This window comes from Callorhinus ursinus, unplaced genomic scaffold (genome assembly GCF_003265705.2).
Source record: "Callorhinus ursinus isolate GAN/ISIS: 27379988/994484 unplaced genomic scaffold, GSC_fseal_2.0 scaffold17, whole genome shotgun sequence".
Taxonomy (NCBI): domain Eukaryota; kingdom Metazoa; phylum Chordata; class Mammalia; order Carnivora; family Otariidae; genus Callorhinus; species Callorhinus ursinus.
The window spans coordinates 8192540-8204432 of record NW_027397079.1 but is presented as its reverse complement, the minus strand read 5'-3'; the positions used below and the strand labels follow the sequence as shown (position 1 = coordinate 8204432).

The 11893-nt window shown below is 41.1% G+C and overlaps 1 protein-coding gene across 1 annotated transcript; it reads right to left on the bottom strand.

Annotated features, from left to right (window-relative positions):
• Positions 1-1262: 1262 nt before the first annotated feature.
• SPCS3 (signal peptidase complex subunit 3) lies at positions 1263-9866 on the bottom strand. Its single transcript, XM_025886095.2, has 5 exons — positions 9581-9866; positions 7977-8050; positions 5708-5784; positions 2513-2628; positions 1263-1649 (listed from the first exon to the last, which is right to left on the bottom strand). The coding sequence occupies exons 1-5, from the start codon at positions 9721-9723 to the stop codon at positions 1517-1519; spliced, it is 543 nt and encodes a 180-aa protein (XP_025741880.1). The 5' UTR covers positions 9724-9866; the 3' UTR covers positions 1263-1516.
• Between the last annotated feature and the right edge of the window lie 2027 nt (positions 9867-11893).

The following is an 11893-nucleotide window of genomic DNA, read 5'->3' as shown; positions in this document are numbered from 1 at the left end:
TCACATACAATAGCTGTTAAAACCAACGTATTATTAAATGGTGATGTATTTCCGATGAGGTAAATACAACAACTGTTAGCTTAAACCTATTCTTGGAAAACATTAGCCCTTTTTGGTTACTGCTGATAGTGTAGCTAGAGTGTTTGGTCTTGCTTTTAAGGGTAATTGATTTGTAGTTGCTTCCTTGAGGATGTTTATTTGCTCAGTGTGAAAAAAATCACATTAAATATGATCATATATTCAACCATGTATTATTCTGCATTTAATCTCTAAGTCATTTCTACAGACATCTGGATTCTCTTACTTTATTAACATACGTAAAATTAATTTGTGCAGAGAAGGAAATGAGATATTATCTCTACGTAAGTTGTTGGCAGCTTGAGGGTATCCAGGGTAACATAAAACAGAATGAAAATTTTAAGTGAATTTTGATTAGTCTGTAATCTGAGCTACAAAAGAAAGGCTAAGCTCAGAGAATCTTAGTGAAGTTTTAACTCCCTTGCTTGCTGGCTATGCAACCTCAAAGCCATTCCATAAACTGCCAGGTTTCAGTTTCCTCATCTGTGAAGAGCTAACATTTATATTACTTACCTCATTAGATTATCAGGAGTAACACACAGTAAAATATAGGGAGTGCTTGTAAGTGGAAAAGCGCACCAAGTAAGATTATTACCACCCAATAATTATTAAAATGTGGACCTACAGAAAATTTTAAATAATTACCACTCAGTGGTACTAGGCATGCTCACGAGAACCAACATTAACTCAGAAGGTAAACCATGCAAACATCTTCAACTTTCAATGGCAATGCTAAAAATTCACACAAAGATATAATACAAAGGAACATTTTTAGAGAAAGCACTGAGACACACATATTTGGTTGACTTAATGGACTTTAAAATGAGTTAAAATGATTTATAGCATATAAAGAGGTATTTAGTCTTTAAGTGGAGAAAGTTGCTAGTCACCTCTAAGAAAAACAAGCATAATGGGGCATTCCCAAGACAAATGGAATAAAATTTCATCACTTTTGGCTATTTTTGTAAACCAGGTGTCTTACAAATAACCATTTTAATTTTTCCAGTAATGAGAGATACCCAAAAAGAGAACGTCCACTTCTGAATCACACCCAATGTGAACTTGCATGAATGCAAGGCATAAAATACAGTTCTTGTAACTCCACAGGCACCTAAAAGTTTTAACTACTCTTCATGCTCACTGTATATTCCATAAGGAATCATGGACATATAGGGAATACCTCATAAATTTTTTATAAATCTTTATTATGTAGTTGTCTTATTTTTATAATACTCCACTCTGGCGGCCTTTTTTGTGTGTGTTTTGCTTGTAAAATTAAGTAGCATATTAACCTTTCCCTTCAAATATGCCTTTGATGTTAGTTCTTATACCACTCCCCAAAAAAGAAAAGTACCAACCAAATGAAGATGCAAGGGAAGAGAAAAACGAGATATGATTCATTAAGTATAAAAATATGTTGTTTCAAATTCAGAATAATTTAATAACTCTTCGTTATTTCATATGTATCTGGAAATGGGACAGATACGTGACCTGATCCTGTCACAAGAGGTAGAATTCCAGCATTTGGTACAACGTTCCACGATAGGGTTAAAGTGACATTCCTGTTCCCCCTATAAAAAGACAGAATAAACATGTTTATTAGATGTCAGCAGAAAACATTTTTAGTTCAATAAAAACATTTTAACTCAAGCACCCGGGTTCAAATACTTCATAACCAGCTATTTGTAGCCGGAATTCTAATCTACCAACAGAAGTCCTCTCAAGTCTTTTGTAATCAGGCATCCCATAATGACCTATCTAAACTCACTCACAGTGACAGTTATTAGAGCTATGGGCCAAAAAGTTTAAATGAGTACAAGAGAGAGAGAGAGAATACAGAAAGAGATTTGAGCTAGCTACCAGAAGGCAGTGACTGGAAATCGAATTCTCTCATTATCTAGACCATGAACAAATCCTCTCTCATGGCCGCCCATCTTTCATCCGCAAAACCAGAGGTTTGGTTACAACAGCTCTCCCCTAAGTTCCTTTCCAGTGTTTACTCACAGAGCTTAGGAGTTACAATGACCCAAAACCTCAGTTATTCTAAGTCCTTTGCTGCGCATGAAAGGAAACAGGGATTCAGAGAAGTTACGCACAGCTGGAATCCTCAGCATCAACTCCTACACAGACGCGCTCTTTACTCCCGAACGGCCCCCTGACTGCTCCTCCTCCCGTTCCAGAAGGAGCCCCTTGCCAACGGCAGTCCTCCCTCCAGCTGGGCAAGCCCAGGCCCCCTGTGTATGTCACAGTGGAGGCAGCTAAGGGCCATTTCACTTGCGAGAGGACGGAGCGCTTATCTTAGACCCGTGTCTCCGGCAGTGTTTCTACCCAATCCTTCCGGTTCCGTATTTCTTCTCTCTCAACTTACCCCTTTTTACCCTCTAATCACTTTCTTTAAAACAAAAACTACAAAGAATGACAACGAATTGCTCACTTGAGGCCATTTCCATCGTCGAAGAAAAAATATTTTGTTTTCATATCTCTCAACAGCAGCTTTGGATTATCACCTCGCAGAACAATCTTGTCCCAGAGGACAACTTGGTTCAGAGCCTACATTAAAATGAAAATTAATTAGGTAACTCATCAGAAATTGTATCTTTGTCACTTAAATTAAAAGCAGTGCTAGGCAAATAATTTAATTTACATTAATGAATATAAATTTTGAGGGAACTGCTAAAATACAAGCATACAAAATAGTAACAAGTGGACAGAAACAAGAAGCTGAACTTTTCTGGGACAAAAGGTTATTTCCCTAAAGGAAATCATTGCTTTTGCTAAAGCAACTGTATTACTTAGGGCCCTCAAAGCTTACTACAAGGTTTTAGACCCATGTGCACTCCAGAGTGAGGCCCTTGGAGAAACAGAAGGGATTACAATCCCTGTAAAAGGGATTAAATTCCCTGGAAAACTTCTGAGACCCTTCTGCATAGTGTCAGAGAAACCAAGACAACCATTCCTGTTCCACCACACTGTTGATACAGGTCTCCAGTGCCAGATGAGGTCATGAATATTTATGTATCTCCAAGGTCTTCAAATTATCAAGGAATCACTAAAGACATGAAGCCTTCTAAATATTTTTCCTTTACATTACATTGCATCATTGTTTTATTATGGAACATTCTAGAAGTCAATTCTTTTAATCCGCTATTTTGACATATCAAAAACAAGTTCTGTTTGGAAAATGAGGGACATAAAATGGAGAGAAAATACATTTGTGACCACTATTAATCCTAATAAATCTGTTCTTATTAAGCTATCATCCATTACTACTAGCCTGGGAGGCCAGTTGCTCAGCGTGTGGTGACTACATTTGCTGAAAAGAAACGTGGACGTTATTTCTAAGAAGGTTCAAATCTTCACCATAAAGCCTCTTTCTAACATTCAACAGAAACATTAAGACAGAAGAACATAGAATCTAAGATATGCCAAAGTGAAATGACTTTTTATGTACATTTATTCATTCACCAAAGCAATGATCTGTCAAGTTCCAAGCTGTATGAACTTACTAGTCACACTGGGGTAGACCAGAATTATGAACAAACCTTAGGTATACCTGTTGCCAAGAAGGCGACGTATTAATCTGGATAATTTGCTGAGACTTGTAGAATGGTAGGTGTGTATACAGTCGTTATTCTCACCTTCAGAATAGCTTTTTCTCTATGTTCTTTCTAACATTTTGCTGATTCTCAAGGGCAGGGATCAAAACTTACTCAACCCAATAATCCTAGTGCCTAACAAAATATTTGGCATAAAAGACATGCTCAAAATAAATGTTAAAATGAATTGAAGTACTAAAACTTCCAGTTAACTAATCAAGCCCATCAACAGATAAAGTTGATTAATTTTTCACCCCTTGAAAGTGAATACAATTCCAATAGAATACAGAAGTGGACTCATCTCTATCTACAAGTTACCTCTAGACCATGCTGATACAAACATGAGGGTGACTTAGGTAAAAACAACACAGAAGCACATTTTAATTCCATGGATTTCACCTTCCTATTTTAATTCATTTATCACACTCATTTACTTAACACTTTCAGGGGATTTCTGTTTTGGCGACATTCTACATAAATATCTCAATCCTTACTCTCATCTGCAAAAAAAAGCTCTCAATCAGACTGGACCAATAAATTTCAATGACAAATTAATAATTTTAAGTGTTTTAATCTAATAGTTTAGTAGCTTTTAATTACAAAATTTCTGATAAACTCTAGTTTATGAATAAAAAGACTACTTTTAAGTCCTGAAATTGGTGAATCCCATACAACTCCAAAGCAAAGGAAAGTATTTCTCAACAGATGGAGATGTTAACTGTAGATAGATGGTTTAGTAAGACTATCAAAACAGCTCACATCAAAAGAAAAACAGAAATATTTAGGCGGATTTTAAAATAATCTGACAGGATTCAAAAATTTGTTATCTTTCCAGTTTTTGATTACATATATGGGTAATGAGAGTTGTAAACACAGGTCACAGATTTTGCTGATCCAAATACCTTGCCATCTTTTCTCCAATCAAAGCTGTGGAAAGACTACTTTAGCTTAAAGAATCCTACTCCCGTGCAGCAGCTCCACATCCCCATTTCTTAGTAGACTCATAATTCAACAACTGCCTTTCCGATCTTATCACTGGAAATGGTCTCCAAAGATTTCTGAGCACAAACCCCAAAATATACACTTTTATTTACAAATTATGTGCGCAGTACACATTACTATTGTCATTAGATGATATATCATCACTGACAGTGAACGTAAATTTGCATTTCAAATAATACTCTTGACCAATGTTGCATTTTCTCAGCCAACTTTCTCTAATCCATTACTGTGGCTGAGGAGCTGTGGAGGAACACACATCGGCTCTGCTGCCCTCCTGCTGCTTACACGTGGTCGAACCATTCACATTATTTTCAATGTGTCATTTCTTTGCAGGAATCTTTTTAAGCCGTTTTTTCCGTTTTGTGAGGATTCATTTATTTAAAACTAGGTAACATCACCCACTGAACTGGATTACCCTGCACAACTTTCCAAAATGCTGAACTTGAATGAATAAATGCATGCAAAATGGTCAACTTTGTGCCATGCAGAATTCCTCCTCTTACCCCAGAGGACCTGCACCTTGTCCGAGACATGCGACCGTCTGACTATGGGACTGAGCATATTAATGTCAGTCCATATTGCAAGTATTCATAAAGTTTAACTTCTTTCCCTTTTATTTTAAACACCGAAATATATAGCTAGCCCTCTCGTTTTTAGTACAGCATGTCAGGAGCTTACAAGCTGCCACTCCATCTTAACGTCAAGTAAAAAGCTAACAAACTGAAAAACTGGCAACCCTTACTAACTCTGTAAGAGAAGAAATAGTAACTCTTAATGATTTTCCTTACATACCTACCGATTACCCTGCATGCACCCCATTCTGGAGGCCACAATACTAGAGGGCTACAGAAACAAACAAAAAAAAAAGAGGCTACCAATCAAAGGAGATGTTTTCTTAGTAGTCACCTCTCCAGAGGCTGGTGATTTTTCCCAAACAACTCACATCAGCTATTTTGAATATTTAAGATTTATACCCTTTCATGAAGAATGAGATTTTAAAGGTCTATTAAAATCTATCTATATATACTTACATTATTTTTTGTTGAATATTCTGCTGATAAATAAAGAAACAACTGCTTAACATTCCAATCAAATATATTCTCTAGATGTAAACAAATTAAGGAATATATAAATCATAAAGCAGCATACAACTTTTAAACCAATCTTATTCTTAATTATCCACAATACTAATACTAAAATAGAAAAAAAAAAAAGTGGCCCAGAAACATACTGAGACACTAATTTAATAAAAATATATAAAAGACAAGTTATAAAATCCAGCTCATTTCAAAATAAAAAAAAAAAACATCAGTGAGATTCTTAGCACCATTCCCTGCGTCACTAACCATGATTTAATAAGAAAATAACAGAGCAATACAAAATTTAGCTTTCTGTAACATTAACTAGGTCTAAAAGAAAGAGGATTTAATCTTTCAAGCACATTCAGTTCCATGGAAGTTCTCAAGTATAACCAATCATCACAATTTACATTTACTGACAGGCAAACATGAACCAGCTCATGTAATTAAACCAAGTATAATAAATTGTTCACATTGCTTTTGGACACATGCCAGGAGAGATCAAAATGTCTCAGTCCACGAAGTGCTTTGGTTAAGAATATACAGCTGAACATCAATCTGATTTCATCAGCTTACCAGAGGTAAAAAAAAAAAAATTCACAAGGATTAATTACAAGACCTATGCCACTGCAAAATGAACTGAGTTAGTGTTTGGATTTTATTAAGTATTACATGTAAATGGCTAAGTCATTTTATTACACGCATTTACACATACTGATAGCAACATGGTCATTATATTCTGCTTTTAGAGATGTGTATCTACCAAGAATCACTGTTGTAGAATTGAGAAATCTATGAGAGCTCTTTATAAAAACAGGCCCAATTTCAAGTTTTAGCAGCAGCATTACAAAAATCCAACTAAACTATAAATGATGACATTGAGAAATATACAGTAGTTGAGACGTCAGGAAATTTCACTATAATTCTCCAGATAACGTTACTACTTCCATAAGAGATCCAAACTCCCTCCTACTAGATTGTTTTAAAACGACACGAAGACTTAAAAGCAGACATACCAAGTTTCCCATAGGACTCTTCTGACAGTTGCACTCTATTTCCTAAAAAAGTGCCTAGAGAACTAATTTCTATTCTACTTCTAAACCCAACACTTTATTTCTAAAAAAAATCAAGTTAAAGTAATTCCATGGCTGTAAAGAGCCATTTCAGGTAAACTCCCCAGGTCCGTCATCTGCTTCAACTGTTCTCATAGCTGCTTTCCAGAAGTTCGGACAGTGCAATCACCATCGCCAATCTTAATCCTGAGGTCTTAAAAAGGCAGGTGTGATCAGACGAGACATGGTAGGGAACAACGCTGCCAAGACATTAATCTAAGACCCTAAAAGAAGATTAAATTGGCCAAAATGGACAGAGTTATCAAACGCTGGAAACTCAAGATAAAGAGAAAATATTAAATCATCCCCATTTTAAAGCAACTCTTTTAAATATTAAGATTTCTCTGACTCTTATTATAAAAGTACTTATAAAAAAAACTATGATGGCAAAATTCTAGTATGGTTTACCCAGTAATCATTCTGATAATGACCTTCTAAACCTTAACAGATGCCAATTCACTTTTTTAACATATGTTTCTCTCTGCTGTCATAAAATATGGATGTATTACTTGGGATTGTACATGAAATATTCGATCTAGGAAGACTGAGCACTGGTGACATTTCTCCTTCTATAATCCAAATGACCCGATTTTACTTTTTCTTCCTGAAATATAGATTCAAACTCTCTTAAAGCTTTCAATCTATTTAACGTTTCTGTGAAAAATTTAAAGTCGGTTCACAAAATAATAACTGAAAAACCCATAAATAAATTTTCTCAAGGTGTGAATGAGGAGGTATTAAGACTATTTTACCCGTGGGTGCCTGGGTGGCTCAGTTGGTTAAGCGACTGCCTTCGGCTCAGGTCATGATCCTGGAGTCCCGGGATCGAGTCCCACATCGGGCTCCCTGCTCAGCAGGGAGTCTGCTTCTCCCTCTGACCCTCCCCCCTCTCATGTGCTCTCTCTCTCTCATTCTCGCTCTCTCAAATAAATAAATAATTAAAAAAAAAAAAAACTATTTTACCCGTGAAAACACAGGTATAGAAACTTCTAAAGTTTGGTTGATTCAAGGGACAATCAGACTCACTACCCCTGCCCCAAATCACTAAACAACATGTATATCATTATACCACCACAGAGAAAGCAATAAAATATATTCTTAAAGGATATCTGCAGTTATATCAAATGTAATGAATCCCAGATCACTTCTTTCTCTAGGTCCAGTGAAGTCTTCTACATTTTTTCTAAAAATAAAGATAAAAGTTTTACCATCCTTCAAACATAACAGCACACACAATTCACATAATTCCTTAAAGTGAAAGAAAGGATGTAGTTGGAGGCACAGGTGGAAAGGCAATCCCACAAAGAAACAAGGAAAAATCAGAGAAACTTGTAAGTGTGAAAAGAGGATAAAAATTTTAATCCAATATAAAATTAGGTCTGTAGCTCTACGCATACACCTTAAAAGAGAATCCCCAGCAAAATGGGGAGACGGGGGCGGGGAGTGTGAAAACTGCTCAAAGGGAGCGTAAGCACTTGCTGAAAGCCATTCGGTAGCAGGGGCAGAAGGTCACGGACGACTACAGGTGGTGTGGGAAAACGAAGCTAAGATGATAAGCCCTGCTACTTATTGAGTGCTTACTGTGTGTCTGCGTCAGGTCCAACAATGTATTTTTCATAATTATCTCAAATAATCCTCACAAGCCTACGAGTTGGGCATTATTTCCATTCAAGACAAAAGGAAATTAAGGCCCAGGACGGTAAGAAACTTGCTCAAGACTGACAACAGCTACCAGTGCCTGTGTCTCTTTGGATTTAAAAACCGGTATCTAGCAAGCAGCAATAGAGGGAGGCAAAAAAAAAAAGCAGGGGGGGGGCACTTGGAAGTAGCTCTTTCACAATAGAGGTGGCTATTCGATGAATGGCTTGTCGGCGACTCCGACAAAGAAATCAAGAAAACTAACGCTGAAGGACGAAAGTGAACTTGATGCAAGATGGAATACACAAGATGTAAGAACCGGGGGGGGGGGGGGGGGGGTGGAAAAGCTACGTATCAAAAAAAAAAAAGTGCTAGCGAACAAAAATTACCAAGGAAAAATAGAACAGGCATTAACGACATGACAACGTCATTCTGAAATCCCATTTCGGGCATTTTCGCAGATTTCTTCAAGCGGCTGACTCTTAAAAAAATACCCAAAGCGCCGTAGCAGAGCGCTAGGATGTTGCACGCTCTCAGCGCCTCCTAACCTCTCTCGCCAACTTCAAAGCGGCTGCGAGTACGAGCCGCCCAGGAAGGAGGCAGGACAAGAACTGGAGCGGGCACGTCCGACGGGGCCAAGTCCGGTTGTCCACGGCACAGCCGAGCCGCGGCGGCCGGCCCGGGAGCCAGCCCGGGAGCCCGGGGGCCCGGGCGGGCGGCGGCGGCGGCGCGGCTCTGCTGTTGTGTTGCTCCCTCATTGGCCAGGCGTGGGCGGGGGGAAGTGAGGAACAGGAAGGAAGCGGAGGCACTGGCCTGAGTAACACTCAAAATTAAAATTTAAGAGCAAGCCCGGGAATTTGCGGTGCAGGGGTGGGAGTTCGAGGGGAAGCCGAGAAGCCCGCGACGTCCACTGGGGCGTCCGCCCTCGGGGGGCGACGGCCGCCCAGGAGCGGGGGCCCCCGGGGCGGCGCGGACGCCCTGCCCGCGCGGCCCCCGGCGCACCGGCCCGGCCTCGGCGCCCACCCCGGCCCGGTCCAGGCGTCCGCCCCGCCGGCCGGGCCTCGGCCACACTCACAGCATGATCCGCGAGACGTGCAGCCGCACCGGGACGCTCCTGTCTTTGAAGGCGGTGGTGATGAAGCAGCCGAAGGTGAGCGCCGCCATCACGCTCAGCGAGAAGGCGAACAGCGAGTTCGCCCGCGACAGCACCGTGTTCATCGCGACCGTCTCCCCCGAGCCCCGTTCCGCACGCACACCGGGGACCCCGTTCCGGCCGCGGACCGGCTCCCTGCGATCGGCGCCGCCTGCGCCGCGCGCGTTCCGGGAGCGCGTGCCGCCGCGGCCCCGCCTCCTTTCCGGTCCTCCGACGCGGGCGAGCGCGCGCGCGCACCCGCCTCCCGGGACACACCCACCCTCGCGGCCTATCGTCGCCACCAGTCAGCGACGAGCAAGGAGGGGCGTGGTTTCTCCACGGAAGACCCGCCCCCTGCCCTCGCTTCCTCTCCTCCCGGCCGCTTGGCTCGCCTACCCGCCTTTCTTGGTCCTTCGGCCTGGGTGGTCAGCCCGGAGGCTTGTTGAGCGCTACTATTTTATTAATTTGCACTGAAACCCAGCAGCAAAGCAAGGAGGTTTGGAACGTATTCTGAGGCGTCGCGTTTGGAAGCAGCACTTCACTAAACTCTTCCCCTTTGTCAAATCTGGTCAAAGTTAGAACAGTTTTTTGGAGGGTATGGGACGGGAGACAGGGAGAAAGAGAGGCCATCCCAGCTCCCCAAAGGCAGTTTGCCTTTACTTTCCACGTCCAACCTTAGCCCAGTTCCTAGTAGTGCTTTGCCTTCCAACTGCAGACTAAACTTACTTTAAAATTGGTGCTACCAATTTTAAATATTTGCATTTAATGGGGTATTTCCAATAACTAAAAGAATGGCTTCACTGGGTTCTTAGGATCAAAGGAGATAATTACTGTGGAATTGCCCTACAGCACCCTAGAAAATTTTTTAATTAGCAAGGCATTTGCGCTCTGGTTCTCCGTTCCCAGGCCCTCCTGTCTCAGATTTGCTTTTTGAATCTGGTCGTTCAGACCACTGTCTTTGGTCCTGTGTGCCCTTGACTATTTGCCTGCATGACGAGTTAGCTCATTTGATGACTGCTGCTTACTCCTCATGACATGCCAGACTAGTTTATTGAGCATCCTTGAGGGGATATCAGAAATTATACCAAAAAACCATTGGTTCCTGAGGATCTATACCGCACCCTCCCAAGGCAAATGAAGATCAAGGGGCCCTTCCGTGTTCCATAGACAATCAAAGACACCCAAATTTGCTGGGATTCTTTGAATAATTTAGGCAGTTAATGTCCAACTTCGCTGCTCACATCACCTAGATGCTAGGCTTCCAGGAAAGTGAGAGGCTGCCAGTGAAGCTTTTGGCATTTTCCTAGTTTGAAGAACCTAATCACCTTGCTCTTTCTGACCTCCTCCAATTCACTCAGGAATGCCCTGTTGAAACTGTATCTCGTACATGCCATGGTAAACATCTAGTCACTGGAGAACCCCCATACATCCCCGGCATGCTGGTGCCAGTTGAGCAATCAGCCTCAAAGTTGGCTTTGGGGAATTACCCTGTTGCAATATATTCAGACCAATGAAGCCCTAGGATAATTAAGATCTGAAAATTCAGACCATGCCTGGTGGGGTTTATTATCTTCCTTCACTCACTGGAGTAATCCTTATTATAGAAAAGTTTCTAGATACCCATTGGCAAACGGAGCCAGCTATATCTAGAATGGAAATAAAATGGGAAAAGAGTTATGGGAGCTGTGTACAAGAGTTAATATAACAGGTCTGAGACTTCTATCCTTAGAAGTACCTGCTTGCAAGATTCGCCCTTTGGCATCCCGTCGTTGAAGGTGGTGATGAAGCAGCCAAAGGTGAGCTCCACCATCACACTCAGCCAGAAGGCGAACAGCGAGTTTGCCCAGGATAGAGCTGTGTTCATAGCCACCCTCTCCCTGGAGCCCTAGGAAGTTGGCTGGTAAACAGTTCCCTGCACTGATATATAATGTTTCCTAAATGATAAAAGTGACTCACTGCACCTAAACTGTTTATTGAAACAGTGTGGTTTATGCCAAACACCTGCTTTCCTTCTGGAAGTTTGAAACGGCAGAGCGGGTCTACATGACCCTTCCCAAGTGAAAACCCTTGGCATTGAGTCTAATGTTTCCTAGGAATTAAGCACATACTCTGTGACTCCACTGGGAGAGGAGTCTTTGAAGCTTCTGCCTAGTTTCCTCCAGACTTCTGCCCGTGCACATTTTCCCTTTACTGATTTCACTTTGCAATCCTTTTACTGCAATAAACCTTGGCCGTGGATATGACTGTATATTAAGT